Source organism: Struthio camelus, chromosome 13 (assembly GCF_040807025.1).
Source record: "Struthio camelus isolate bStrCam1 chromosome 13, bStrCam1.hap1, whole genome shotgun sequence".
Classification (NCBI taxonomy): domain Eukaryota; kingdom Metazoa; phylum Chordata; class Aves; order Struthioniformes; family Struthionidae; genus Struthio; species Struthio camelus.
Window position 1 is genome coordinate 6,221,027 of NC_090954.1, and position 15,564 is coordinate 6,236,590.

General features: G+C 44.1%; 1 protein-coding gene across 6 annotated transcripts in view; it reads right to left on the reverse strand.

The window, feature by feature from the left end:
* The window catches only part of RASGEF1C (RasGEF domain family member 1C), an 84,791-nt gene that overhangs the window by 13,187 nt on the left and 56,040 nt on the right, over positions 1 to 15,564 (reverse strand). For all 6 annotated transcript variants that reach the window (XM_068959520.1, XM_068959525.1, XM_068959522.1 and 3 more), the window contains 6 exons: positions 12,208 to 12,420; positions 9,109 to 9,183; positions 4,556 to 4,651; positions 3,829 to 3,931; positions 3,647 to 3,726; positions 2,610 to 2,705 (listed from right to left, as the gene is read on the reverse strand). In XM_068959520.1, the coding sequence (XP_068815621.1) occupies positions 2,610 to 2,705; positions 3,647 to 3,726; positions 3,829 to 3,931; positions 4,556 to 4,651; positions 9,109 to 9,183; positions 12,208 to 12,420 (663 nt within the window). The remainder of the gene's footprint in view (positions 1 to 2,609; positions 2,706 to 3,646; positions 3,727 to 3,828; positions 3,932 to 4,555; positions 4,652 to 9,108; positions 9,184 to 12,207; positions 12,421 to 15,564) is intronic.

A 15,564-nucleotide genomic window follows, 5' to 3' on the forward strand; every position in this document is an offset into this window, starting at 1 on the left:
CTTTTAGGCCAGTAAGCATGGACTTAATCACCATGAACAGATAGGAAAGTGCATCGCATGGCAGAGTTTTCCAAATGTTTCTGCTGGCCTATTTGTAAAGTAACTGAACTGTAGCTAGTTAAGTGTGCACCAAAGTTCAAGTGCCTTCACGGCACGCAAGGCTGGCCAAGGGAGCTGGTGACAACAAAGCAATTGTTCAGTTAAGTACTTAATGTCCTACAGTTATTGCATCTCACGCTGAACGTCAGCTGAAACGGTATCTGAAATGGACCTAGAACAGGGCGGCAGCTGTTATTTTCCAGTCTGTGGCCTTCGTGATGCAACAGCAAGCGCAAGCAACTCACAGACACTAAAAAACTAATTGAGGGAAGGCCTCTCCAAGCCACTGCCTACTTTTCCTGTGAAAATGGAAGCCAGCTTCTCCTTCAGCTAAAATACCACATGCAGGGAACTGCTAAAGATTTGCATTTCTGCCAGCTTTTTTATGGGACAGCCATAGACAAACTCTCTAATGTCAGTACAACAGCCATAAGAAGGCTGGACTGACACTCCAGGAGCCTCTGGCATTGTCCTGGTACCCCTTACTGGTATAATAAAGAAATGGGGACAAAGCAAACTCAGTATTTTGAGACCTAACCCTACCAAGTGCTGAGCTCTCCTGTCAGAGTCAGGTGGGGTGATTTCTGGTCACAAGCTAAGCCAAATGTGTTTCAGGGCCCATTTTTGTATCATCCAAACTAGATGAATCAACCTGAGGTAAGGAATGTAATTCAGCATATGGTTTGTTTTCTACCAAAAATGATGACACTCAGTAACCATTACGGCAGCTGTCTTACAAAGCGGAAAGATACTCACAGAGAGCTGAAGCCAGATAAAGATCACCAGCTAGGAGCTGCTGCCAGGTTCTGCCTAATATTTTTCTGCAGGCAGATGTGAGCTTGTTCTGCCCTGCTCCACGCTGCCTAGGAGCTAGGTCACCATCGTTAGTGGCACTAAACATAAACTAAAAGCCTTGCTGAGGGGGAAGGTATATTAACGTGGGCTCCATGCCATGCTAATACAGCTACAAAGCCACCAGTCAGCTCAGAGTGTGGGTAGGGCTTGTTCCCATCTGCATCCAAAAGGCAGCAAAGACATTCCCTAGGACACCATTCTCCGCACACATTTCCATGGGATTTCTGTCTTTGGCTCCCCATTTATTTCCCCACTAAAAGTATGTCAGCCTGCCTGTTTTGTTTTCCAAATTCCTGTAGTAAAAGCAACGAAAATGGACATAGCTGCACTTTAATGCTGGCTTTAATCCAGGCACTTTGCTAGCATAAAATCTGGGCTAATGCCAGAAACTCATATTTTACTCCCTTCTGATTCCCCTCCCCAAACCACCCAACTCCCCGCACGCCAAAGGACAACTGCCTCCCGCAGAACGAAGGAAGCTAACGAGAGCAGACATGTTCTTCTCCATAGCATCAGGCAGCAACGAGACACACTACTGCACTGTACCTGCTCCCAACGTTTCAAAGCCATTCAGAGAAACGGCATTAGCACAGTGCGGTGTTTCCCCGTGGAATGACTTAATTTTGGGGATGACACAGGTCAGCTGACTACATAGATAAAACCAGACTTAATTCCCACCAAATACAGCCCTCTGAATTCTGCATGAAACATAACCCTTTTTCCTTACCAGTTCTCTCACTCTGCCCTATGGTAGGTTTATTGCTGCTGCTGTATTGCATCTCGCAGCTCGGAGAGCTGCACGGCAATGCCTTCCTAGAAGTCTGCTCCTGAGCGAACACAACTATCCTACCTGTGCCATTTACACACAGGGAGAAAGGCTGGACTGCGGTGGTGCCCGAGCGCTGCTAGTTCACCGTCTCTCCCTGAGGATGTCATTTAGCCCCCAAGCTGTGCGTCTGTTTAAGCGCTGTACAAAACTCCGCGGCCCAGGTAGCAGCCCCAAGGAAAAAAGGAAGTAACATTTCTGGTGAAGCTGCCAGTTAAATATTAGCTCCTCCAAGCTAAAAGCAGTTTGCCTTCCTGCAAGGCAGCCTGTCGGTCTGCGACGAGCGCTCCCTCCCAAGCACGCGCCTTCTCCCACGAGCGGAGGGGCCCTGCAGCCATCACACGCGCTTTGCGGCGGCCGCTTGTCGAGAAGGGGATGGAGAGGGCTGGGATCTCAAACTGTTATAAGCCTCATCCAGTTTGCAGATAAATATTTTACTTCAAAAGGTACGCTTTGCTAATAGCTTGTCACGAAACAAGGTAACAATTTATATCAAAAAAGTGATCATGTTTTTACAATTTTATCCATTTCAGTAAAATAAACAAGTAGGAATCTTGCTTATAATAAGCAACAAAATTCCTTAATTCCTAAAGCATGAACGACAGGATCTGCTGTATCTAGCACTGTAATATACCCAGCATGATTAGGTACTAAGTCAATTTACATTTCTGATCGGATTCAGCAATGCACCAGCCTCGGCCCCGCAGAAGGAGAGCTGTTCATGCAAAGCACTTGTGCTTCAATTGCTTCAAGTGCTTGAATTGTTGACCCCAGCAGCGACACTCCCCTCCCGTCTATTTGGAGGGCCAGGAGCTGTGGTCACACCTACCTTCTCCCTGTTGCTGTGGGCAGTGAGGGATCTGTGAGCAGCCCCTCGCAGTGCCGTCCTGTAGTTATAGAAGTTACCAGTAGGGTCCATCTGGTGCTAGAACAGCAAAAGACACTTTGGTTAGAAAGCAAACTACGTCCTCCAAAGATGGCTTTACCCGTAGCTTTCCAAACCCTAACAGAGCCTAGCCTGCATCTTTGCAGGCCACATGTTAATATGGCCTGCAAATATAACATATAACGTTTTATATGTTAATATAAAATACAACCACATGCGAAAAACAGATGTGATCCATAGATACAACGACAGCTCTAGAGGCACAGGCCATGGCTGTTTGTACCTTTGATTTATACTAATAAATGATTAAGCTTTTATTTGGAGAAAAATTTATTTGTAGAATGAGGTGATGTACCTGGACTACAGGAAGACTGCACACTTCACACATGCCTAATTCTGGTTCCCTCAATAACAAAATGCAACCAACCTGATCGAATTCTTTGAATAGGCGGTGCAAAAATATGCCCTCTAACCTCTGCTGACAGCAAGCCAAATTCCAGGAGGAAGGAGGGTCAGTCACTAGCAGTACCACATAGCTGTACCTTCACATAGCTAGCAAACTCCCAACATCATGCATCCCTTTTGGTCTTCTTTTCTGTCCAAGGTAAAGCTTGGGAGCTTTGCATTCACTGTTGCATCCATGACCAAGATAGCATATTGCAAGGCAGAATCAGTGCTGTAAATGTTCCCTTTGTAATATAGTTTCTGTAGAATACACCTGTTTCTGACCTGTCTTCCCCAAGCCATTCTTCATTTTCTTTTAGTTTCTGAACTGTTTATCACTTTTTTTGCTATAAGCTTGAGTGCTCTGATTCCCCTTTGCATATCAGTAGCTTTCCTCACTACCTGATAGGCATCTGCAGCCAGAATCTGGCCCTCTGCCTGTGAAACATGTCTACAAGCATCTTATATTTTACTAACAATGTGAAAATTCACAAACAAAAAAAAAATCTAAAGTTTTCTGTTTGGTTGGCTTTTACCTCAAGAATAAAAAATTTGGCTGTTTTGACTTTTGACCAAGTCTTCTTTAGCCTGGAAACTGGACTCATGTTCATTCCAGCTATAAGGAAGGAAGAACAAAAAAGAACAATGAGCGTGAATCAGATTTTCCCTTTTTGTCCATGACAGATGATGGAGAGCTCTGTTGAGAAGTAGTACTTACAAATGATTGCCATCAGCGAATTAAAATTCCCTATGTTAAAACACTCTCTGGCCACATCGATGAAGAACTCTATGACTTGTGCTCGTTGTTTCTTTTTTGCAGGCTGCAAATTAAAAAAAAAAAAAAAAAGTTGTTACAAGATAGGCAGAATGGGAGGGCATCTCTGGTACTTGTTCCACACATAGGGGCGCTCATGCATAGCTCCAGCTGTCTGCTACCAATCGCAGGCCCTAGTTCTCTTCCAGCAATTGAACGTATATCAGTGACTAGTAGTCTCTAAAATCAAAGCTTCCATTGCAGTGACGCAGGAGAAACAGCAGTTCCCAGGCTTGCCTCAGTTGATGTCCCACGCAATGGGAATTCACCTGCAGAGCAAAGCTTCAGGCAGACAGATGACAAACAGTGCTCCACTAGAATCTTTTCCAGTAGAACTTGCATGCGGTAATTCAAGGCTTTTTTCCCCCTCTCTTTTCCCTTGCAGGGTTCATTATTCCACACTCTGCTCCTACTACATCAAGAAAACTGTATCCCCTGTGTGTTGCCAGTTCTGTTTTGCAGTACGTTCATCATTTATCGGGTCGCTTCTGCGAGTGCGATATTACTAAAACGTACTGCCTGATGCTTAGCTAGGTCATAAGAAATAATCCCCAGGTTTGCTTATTAACATACCATCTCAAACTGGTGCATCAAGCACGTGGTGAAACCTGGCCACATACAGCTTACTCACCATGCAAATTTCTGTTGCTACAAGATAGCAGAGTCTATTGAACCATTTCACGTAGGCCTCAAGGTTACTTGTCTTGTTCTGTTCACTGAAACAAGTCTGGGGGAGGAAAAAGGACAAAAAGACACATAACTTTCAGTTAGCTGTCTGAGTCCTAAGATACGCGCTACGCAATGGTAATCACTTCGTCCCATCTCTCTGACGCGCTCAGAGGATGGTTCATTAAGGGCAGAGTTCAAAAAGTCAGTGGGTAGGTGGGTGGCTGGTAGTTGGCTCTAGCCGAGTATGTCACTATGCGATTCACATCAGCAGATGGAAAATAGCCCCATTTTACCTGCAGCAAGTGTTCACCAATGCACGGTGCACTGAACCTTGCTCACTGGGATATTAAGGGGCGCTGCAGGACCCACAGAGTAACAACAAAACACTGCAGAAAAACTAAATAGGACAAGCACAGCCTTCCACAACATGTTCAGTTGGAGCCTTTCACTCCAGGACTTTCTTCACTTTAGTAAATACAATCACCCGCAGTCCCTTTCTGGAGGGGAGGGTCCATAATTTAGCGAGGTGAAGAAGAGGCAAGCAGGAGACAGTTATAGCTGCTTCTTTATGGGAAAAATTATTTCCCTTGCTCTCTTGAGTGTTCAGGATCTGACGATCAAGACGGCTCTGTCTTGCCAGCTGCTCTGGAGCCAGCCACCTACTTGCATGAGAGTCTTCATCAGAAAGGGCCGTTATAAGAAGCACATTCTCCACTTTTTATACAGAATTTTATATAAGTTCCCACAACTGATACAGGCTGTGGGAGCAGATATTTGGCTGAACTCTTCCAGTTCCTTTGACTTCAACAAATAATTTGACTTCAGTGGAGGTATGGCAGTTCATGCAGCCTAAAGACGTTGCTCGGGATCATGAGAATTTGAGTTCTTTTCCCAGACCTAAATTCTGAGAAAGTTCTAGGACTCTCTGCTCTCTAGACTTCACGTGATTTACTTAAATATTCATTAACATCCACTAGAGGGTATCAGAGAATACTGAATTTTTGTTTTATTAGGATGAGCATTTCCCAGAGCTGCCATAAATATGTGCCATCAAGAAAAAAAATCACAGTGCGCGAACACAGATCCATTAACGACAATAGGAATGTCCGTATTACATAAGTTAAACAAATACCTAAAAGCCGTTAAGGAATGTGGACTAATATGATTCCCAAGGCAATTAAAAAAATATATATTCACCTATGATTCTGTAGACAGGTGTTCAGAAACAGAAATCATGGGGAAAGTCTTACTAAGCCTAAAATTCCTAGCTACTTTAAGAGTAGATTACATATCCAACAGGAAAAATACATTTTGAAAGCATTTCAAAAGTAACTATCAGCAAGCAATACATGAATATCAACAACAGAAACCCAAATCATCCCCCGGCCTATCAATAGCTGTTGCTTTTCTTGCTCTCTGTGTTATTTCTCATTCTCCCTTATAGCAAAAAACTACATGAAACTTCAGCTTTGCTCTGTATACAGTATTTCCAACATAACACTGCTGTCCTGTGCCAGGGCATAAGAATCACAGCTAATGCCACAAAACTTGTGAAAAACGCGCCCGTTTGAAGTTGAACCTGACTGCTTTTTAAAGTTTAAGCTTTATAAATGGCAACAATAATCTCCGCAGGGTTGGGGCATGATCGGTCACACCACTTAAGGGCTGAGAAGTTTTCTGCTGCTCTGCCAGGTCCTGCGAGATCTCTCAGCTATAACATACCATAGTGCAGATGCTCTTCTCGGTCATTGCTGGGACTCCCCATCAGCCTGGCAGAAGAGAACAGTTCCAGACTACCTCTGCTTTCATCAACCTTGCTGACTTGAAGGCTAATAACTGAGTCATGCCATGTCTCGTAGTTTTTGCTTTACTAAGTAGGCCCTTATTAGGGGGAAGACCTTGCCTTCAACTTCAAAGGCAATGCAGTGATGCATCCTTTGCTCTTGCCCCTGCTCTTTTTCCTGTCATTAAGGACTTCACTGAAGTCACAGATGTTGTACTGATTTGCATTTGAAGAACCTGCTTAACTGTATATTTCTGTCTTATTTTGACAAATCTCTTATTTATCTCGGTCTGTTGAGACAATTTGCTCAGATATCCCACTCTGCCATTATTTTCAGGCTCTCTGCCTTTCTTTCAGGCTCTCTGTTCTAGTCTTTCCTGTCCCCCATAGCTGATGTTTCCTTACATTTACTTTGTAGCCTTAATTTCTCTTTACAACTCAATATTCCTCTGTGCTGGCACTGTGCTCGGAATTACAGATAGAGCTATTGCCAGATGACACACACAGCCATTGTGCGTACCTCAGGCTATCACCGCACATTTCCTTCTTCCTCTCAGCATCCCCCGCCCAGGGCTGTATCCAATTTGATTTCACTCACTGCTGCTTCTCCTCCCATTCTTCCCAAATTCACTCAAATTCAGTGCCTTCATTTGATCCCTTTTCATTTCACTTCGCAACAGAGACGATGACTTCCTGAGACACTTGTCCTTTTTCTGTTGTCCCTCACGTTCACAGCAGGTTGCTGAAATCTCATGAAGATTGGTTTGTCCTTTTCACTGTGTAACACTCCCAAGCAAAGATTTATCAAGACCAGAGTAGGGGGTGGTGACTGATGGCTGACTGAGAGCACATATGGGCTGGTATACTCCTTTTCACCTGTTAGAACTCTTAGCTGTTTCCAGCTGTGACCTCTTCTTGTCTCTGGCAACTTCATCCTCCTAGGTACACCAAAGATGATGGCACAGAGGTGACAAGAAAATGCAAAGCTCATGTGCCGTAAGGATCAAGAAACACTAAGACAAGTTGCTGCCTTGCAGCCAAGAGCACGTGCCACCCATGAAGCCATTTCTTGAAGCTTGTAAGGAACTATTTTAATTGTGGCTCTCCTTGACAGAAGTGGCTGACTGAAGGATATAGCAGCTACAGAGTCTCTTCCAGATGCGCCTGGCTGGTAAGCAGCACAGGGATAGTCAAAGGGCTGACGCAACCAATAAATCAATCATCGTGAGGGTGGCTCACTCTCACCATGGACAGTTCAGCAGCTCCACATGGGAGCCCATGACTCCTCCTTCAGCCTCTTCCCTTCCTTCTCCCAGCAGGAGGAGACTGCAGGAGCTGTTCCTGGGCGCCATGGTATTGGAAGCTAGGTGAGTTTCTGCTTTTCCAAGCGGCAGAAGAATGATTTTGTTGTCATTAAATCTGAGCGTAAAATGCTTAACTGCAAGTTTCTAGATTCTACCTAAAATGAGATGATTTTTAGTCCATCTTTGATACACTGGGAACTCCTACAGAGGCAGTAAGTTTACTAAAGGTATCAAAAAGAGACAGAATTCTTCTCACCCTAGGACTCTCGACTAAAAGTTGACTTGTGTTGGCTAATAGATGTCATTTTCTCAGCGATCAAAAGCTCCAATAGTATTTTCCATTAAGAACAACTCCTTAATACACATCTAAGCCCAAGAAAGCATCTTCCTCAACACACGTTTCTGCAAAGTTCTTTGCTAATAATGACAATTATTTTTATCGCACTCAGAGCTTTCATATTTCTGACACACCTTAGATGTCTGAGGCTTCCTTCCTAAAGGATGTGATCCATGTTCAGAGTACCTAGAACAACAGCTTTGCTCACTGCCCTCTCCCTGCAACCAAGTGCAGAACTTACAGAATTCCAATGAGAGAAGCAAGCCCAATGTTGCACTTTTTATCCATCCATCCATCAATGTTTCTTCGCCATTAGGAGTTATTATCTTCGGTCAGCATTATAAACAGAGGTCTTTCTGTTGTTTTCAGCATCTAAAGATGAAATTTTGTCTTTGATGCACAATCTCAGTAGGAGCCCATACGCAGTTCTGAGGATGAATTTTCCACCCTCTTTCTTTTCTGGCAGTATGTGAAATCTCAGACTCTCTCTCTCTGGCCAGGAACTGTTTTTCCTTATTGAGACACTCACTGAAGTGTTGCTTCTAACCCCACTGGAATCAGTGGAAATGCTCCAACTGGCTTCTCCAGACTTTGGATGAAGCCCTGATCAGGCATTCCATCCCCTACAATGCTTTGGGTTAAAAGCTATTGTGTAGAGAGAGAAGAGTACATTGATTCATGACACACTGACTCATTACTGTAGTGTCTGGGCATACGCTATGGGCATTACATCATGTCCAAAGTCTTTACGCCTTCAACGCTGGGAACAGACGTTCCCTGGTTCTGTACAGCCACAAGCCATCTGCCCTGATCAAAACAGGTTAGGAGGAATGAGCTAGAGGCCAGGACATTGGGATGCTGGCCGTCTCTGGCTGGGACATATTCTCATCAGGAAGGAATGGCAACGCCCTGCCAACGAGAGAGCTCTACCAAAGGTCCTGTCCCCGCTGTGAGAATATAGGTGTCTGCCAGTGGGTCTGGTCCTGCTTGACATGTGCCCCAGGCCCTGTTCTTATGGATCTCATCAGATCAGTTCACCTGGAACAAACACAGTTAGTGCAGGAGACATTTTGCATGTAGACAAATCATACCTTGGTGCCATCCAAAGGGTCTTTATGTACAAACGCCTGCACAAATTCCTCAGGTCCAATGTGACTTAGCCTTTCCTTTTAGAGAGGGAAAAAAAGAGAGACACAGCAAGAATAAGAAAGTACCCCAGAATCTCTTCTGTTTCTCTTGGTAAGACGTTCCCGTTATCTGTCAGCTTTGAAAGGGAGTTACTGAACTGGTAGACAGCCAACTAGCACCAGACATTAAAATTCATAAGAGCAATCAGAGTTATTTCAGCAGAAAGAGGAGAATGAGAATAAAAATGTCTCATTACTGACAAGCCACAGTAAGAGCCCTCTCCACCGCACAGAGAGAAAGGTGCTGGATGCGCAAGGCCCTGTCTGGGAGCCAGGAGACCTCAGTTCTGTGCTGTGGACCAGCATCTCTCAATAGCATTGTTTCCCAGCTGTTAAAACGGCAGTAATGCTGTGACTTGGTAACCATAGCAATCACTCGCTCCTTTGCACACACAGCGCTCTGACCCTACCTCCCTACTCAACGAAGCTCCGGTGGTGCCCTGGGGTACTGGCTCTGTGCCACTGGGGAAGGCAGGCATTAAAGGTGCATGTGCTTACATTAGAGGCATTAGTTACACAGTGGAGTGTCCCAGGCACTACCCAAAACAACAGTAAATAAAGAGTACATAAGGGACAGTCCCTCTCCACCAGCTCCTGAACAAACCTAGCAGTCTTAGCAATGCCTCTGGGTGCTGTTCAGGAGGAACATTCCGCCACATTAAGAGTAAAGGACCACAGTTGGGCTGCAGACTAAAAATAAGCTGGCATTTGTGATCCTGCCTCTGTGGGAACTCCCTCTGGCTCCCCCAAAGAACCAAGCTTGCTGACAAAAGAGGGAAGGAAGCTCCTGATAGTGTTTGGTGGAAGGTTTGTTTGGCATTGGCCCTGCAGCTCTGGAGGAGCTGAGCAGCTCTCCCACGCTTCTGGAATGTATGGTCATGGAAGCCAAGTTGTCCTTGATCCGACAGCTAACAAAACTTCACCACCACAGGAAATTGCTTCCACTTTACCCCAGCTTTTTCTCTGAGACTTGACATCTATCATACCGACAGACCTCAAAACTGTTGAGAAAAAAACATGACGTGAGGTATGGTATTTTACAGCAGTTAGCACCATGATTAATTATACTGAGTCTGGCTGCTGCTGAGCCTATTTAACCTATTTCTTAATGAACTAGGTCCTCAGGGCTACCTTTTCATATACACTCCTTAACTCCCTTTGACTTCTGCTTCTGCCTATCAGCACAGTTCAGTTCAGGTTATGAAAAGGGAAGAGAAGATCACTTCCACCTTCTGTGAACAGAAGAAGCCAGTGCTAGTGACTGAGCTATTGGCAGGGCAGCACAGCCTGTACAAGCTCAATGGTCTAGGAGTCAGAAGATGGGCACCAGTCTCCTTTTTATCCATGCTCTGGGTCTTGGGCCATTCACGTCTCATTCTCTCTCTTTCCCCAACCTGTGACAGTAATACTACAGTCTGCAAAATGCTTTGGAAGGCCCTCAAGAAAGCTGAGCCCACTAAGCTATTAGATATCAAAGATGGTATTTTTAAGAAAGCAGTATGTCACTTCAACTCCCCACTTAGCAGTTCAGGTCCTTGGGACACGCTTATTAGAAGCAACTACTCCCGAAAGATTACAGGTCTCCAAGATATTCCAGAGAAGATATTTTGTAACTCATATAGCCCAACCTTAAGATACTGAAGCAACAATAAAATCAACTTTTTACATAAAATAAAATCAAAGTTTTGCTTAAGTGGAAATTTTATGGCTACTCCCATGGTATTTCTCTTGGCTTCTCACCTCGACACTGATAACTGTACAGAACTCTTACTAACAAATAACCGTTATGAAATAAATAGCAAGTAATTCTTACTGACAAATAAGCACTAGACAGTTTCAGTGCACAGTAATTGGTGCACAAGATGCAATAGGTGGAAGAGAAGATAGAGCACTGATTATGAAAGAGTGGAACGAAAACCTCTGGCTGTGTCCCAGTTTCAAGAGTGCAGTTTGGTTACAGGGAATCTCCCCTTGGAGGGTAGTTGTATTGCGGAGGAAAAGAAAAACAAGAACAAACTCTGGGCAAAAGAACTTGTATTATCTAGCTTAAGCTATATAAAACCAAGAGTGCCAAAGTTGCACGTTCTGAAAGCAAATCATGATCCTAAATCAGGGGTTTCTGAGCTATTCCACTTCTTGAGAACTACTTTCAAAATCCCCAAAGATAATTCAAAGATATTCACTCCAATCCACAGTCCAGTTTCATTTCATGTTGGTTTTTTTCCAGCCTTCCTCTCAAAAAATGAACAGTGTCTAGTGGAGGACAGGCAGTGGGGAATCATGAGAGTACCGAGAGGTCTGCAGATAGCAGCAGTGAGATTACACTCTTCTGTGGACATCTAGGTCTACATGGAGGACCTGACAGTGGGAGAAGAACGATGTGCAACACACTGTCAGAGGCATTGGCACTGCAATTGGAGCAATTATGATCAAAAGCCTGTTTGAGAGTGAGCTACAATTCAAGGGGGGAAACAGCAGGACTTTGTGTGGAAGTGGGGAGTGGTTTTTCTGTTTGCACACCCTTGTATGCACATGCAGAAAGTTCCAAAGGGAAGAAAGAAGAACATATCAGGCAAATCAGATGCTTTGCGTGTCTGCAGGAATGGATTTGAGCTGCTAAAATTTCCTCTCAATTAATAAAAGAGCTAATAATCAGCCATTCCATTAACACCTACAGGTTGTAGGGCTCACAGCATCTTATAGAAGTCAGCAAATGGAACCCCTTGACCTTCCTGGGAATATGACTCACATTTTACAAATATGCAAGCTGAAGAATAGAAAGGTAAAGTGACCTGTCCCAAGATACACAGAAACACTCCTACGTATATCTTGCTTCTCAAGCATCTCTTTTAAACTGTCAAACCCTGCCTCCTTCTTCAGTGCTGATAAGCATGGGATGTGCTGCAGCAGTGCAGATGGCTTGGTTGTGTCTAGAATACTTAGCAGCTGGTGGCTTAAAAAAAATATCTCTGACTGCAGAAGTTGGAAACCATTCCTTCTTACCAACTCCACGTGTGTGAGCTGCTGAGCCAGAGTGTAGGGGTCACTGCAGACACTCAGGATTTCTCTCTGGATTGATGGAGGTTTGCTTTTAAAGGCAACCAGCTTATCAGAGACAGCAGCACTGATCTTGACAATCCCTTCTTGCCCATGGCTGAGGGTTGCAAGCTTCTGATTCAGAGTTTGCAGCAGCTGATTCATCTTTTTCCGGTAGGCCTGGAAACGTGGAGAGTGAAAGAAATATAAACCACCCATGGAACTTGACAATAGAGTGTTTTCTATGCTGAACTTTCCTACCGCAAAATAATTCTAAGCCAGCAACAGGTTACCACTTTATTTTCAATGAGCCTATTTCAGAATAACCAGTTGCCTTAATTATAGTTCTGGGCTTTGGACCACAGAAACAGACTGCAGTCAAGAGAGAAGAAGCAAGCAGGACTGGTGGGTTGGGCTGGCAGCAATACTAGCATACTCCTGCTAACACCAGTGCTGGTGGGATTGGAGGAGAGGTAATGCTATTAATACGAGTTACACCAGCTTTCTGGAGCAGAGCATTTGGTCCCCATCCTTTATGCTAGGGAGAGTTCTTGGCCAACACTTAGCTGTTAATGTTTCCCAGTAAATCCCTATTTGCTAGGAATAAGAAACATTTCTAATGACATACTCTCCATCCTTTTGAGCTGAGAGCACCAAAAGCATGCCTACCCTGTTGGAGAGATCTGAGCATTGCATAGCTTTGAGTATTTAATATCCAAAATGCTAATTGCTATTGGAGGAAGCTCATATCGTATTCCAAGCACAGCCATGTGCTCAGCAGGATGATCATTACTAAGTTGCTCAGGTTGCTCTCAGAGCTGGAACAGCTCTTCACAGACAATAAGTGGAGCCGCTGGCCATAGAGGATGGGCAGAAATGCCTTCAGCTCTTCATGTCTGACAGATGCAGACATTATAAAACTGAGATAAACGAGAGAACAGGTGGATGGGCTCTAAAGACAGAATTAATTGAAAAAGTCCTTGGGCTAAAGCCTCATGTGGAGCAGAGGGTGGCTGTATCCTGCTAAAGAACAGGGCTTCATGGGCTCTCCCTGGAGGAGAAAGCAGCATCAGTCGCAGGTGGAATGGGTACTTGTTTGACTCCAGAGAGCACGATCCCTTGGGAAAATGCTTTGCATGCTGGCCTACTGTGAGCTCCCCCTCCTAGCACACAGATACACAGCGGAGAGATGTCCTGGCTGCTCACAAGTTGACTAACTCCTCACTCCCCCTCCAAACAGAACTGAGCCACATCAAATTGCCAGTAACACCAGTTTGTAGTCTGTCAGGGCATAATCTGAGCTGGCATGGAGCCCTCCTCTGATACATCTGTACTGCACAGATGGACACCATGGCACCCTCCATGCAGTCCTGATCATCACACCAGCAACTTGGCCAGAGCATGCCTTCCCATGAAGACCAACACACACCTGTGTCACAACCCAAGCTGGACACAGCCCAAATGCACGTTTGGAAAGTGCTCCTGCACCCCACAATTTAGGTACAGCCCTTGTCTTCAGACTTTTCTAGACTGTGGATAGTCTGAAGTTGTAGGTGTTGACAGCACTCACATTTTAGGTGTCCAAGTTACCAGGAGCCAGGCTCAGTGCTCTTCTCACCAACGCAGGATACCATCTACATATGGAAAGCACTGCATCCTACTGCTTCACAGTCTAGAATAACGTTCTCTCATCTGCCCTGCATTCATTATGGTCCAAGGCTGGAAACCCTCACAACATCCCAAGAGCTTCCACTTTTGCTGAAAGACTTTGTCATAATTGTACAACTCTGCTAGCAGAAAGACTGGCTATTGGGGTACCTCTCATTTTGTGCACAGAAGATGCCCTCTTGAGCTGGGCTGAAGCATGATCCAGTGGTCAGGCTATTTTGCAAAAATAAAGCTGACAAGCCCAAAATGAAGTAAATACCTAGAAGGCAGGAGGGACTCCTCTATGAAAATGTTCAACACATGTTTCATTTAGAGGCACATCACAGAGGAGGAGTGAGGCGGAGAGTGAAAAAAAAAATAATTGAAGTAATTTCTAAGAATATAAAAACCATTCTTTCAAATTTCATCTGCTCCGGATGTACACTGGGTCCCAGGAAGAGAGACTGCCTGGCTTGCTTCACATAAATCCTCACTCAGACAGATGGTCACCCTTTGATTTACAAAGGCCAGCCTGGACCTGCACCACTGAACAGCATCTGAACGTTTCTCTGGTTTATACCCCAGGTGTGTTTGCAAAACTTGGCATAGCTTTTGAAGCCCTATGAATAGAATAGTGGTTTTTAGTGGAATTCAAGTGGTGACATATTTTGTTATTTTGTGAACATATTTTGTGAACTGGGGGAATTAATTCGGGGGGGGGAGGACTGAAATCAGTTTTCCACAGAACATCTGACATTTTTGCTAAAAAAGCTTCCAGCTGAAAACCCAGTTCTCTTTCACAACGCAGTTTGGATGAGAAATCTTTGACCAGCTACATCTGTGCAGCACCAAACCTTGTCTGGATGAAAAGCCAGACAGCAGCACAAAACTGCTTGAGGGACAAGTATATCAACAAGTCTTTCAATAAACCTTCATCAAGAGATCTAGTTTCACTTAGTTTTGTAGGAAATATGGCACAAAAAATATATATAGACAACAGTAAGCAAAGATTCAGGTAGGCCAATCAGCAAGAGAGAATGAAATGAAACAGACAGTTACATAAATTAGAGCTTTTAAAGAGACTGAGGAATTTGTTGGGTGCACCCTTTCCTGGAAAGCTTTTCTGTGAATATTGGGGGAGGAATTAAAAAAAAAAGAAAGACAACATTTTTTGCCCTTTTAAAAGCATTTCCTGCTTTCTTTAAACTACATTCATTAAGTGAAAATGACATTTTTCATTACTTTTGACATGCTGGTAATCACCTTGCCACAAAGTGAACCCCCATTGTATGGGAGCTGCATGCTGGACTTGCTATCAACCTGTTTTTCTTCACTCCCACATTAACAGTCAAAAGAAGCATGCTACTGTTTAATATTTAAAGAAAATCTTTCATTCTTAACTGAGAAAGTTCCTCTGAAGACAGCAGGCCTCAGCAGGTGGCTTAGGAGCTCAAATTTTAATTAAAATTTCTAACTCTAAATGCAAATCACAGCACTTGCTAATAAACGCTTCTCAGCATGGACACCCTTATAAGCACATCACAGAGCCTTTAGAAAGTGGACTATACAAAGGACAGAAGCATATACTGGAGGGGAAAATCCCGCATTAACCTACATGGACTAGATGACCTAACAAATCTTTCAATCTTAAATTTCTGTGATTCACGATGGGAACAA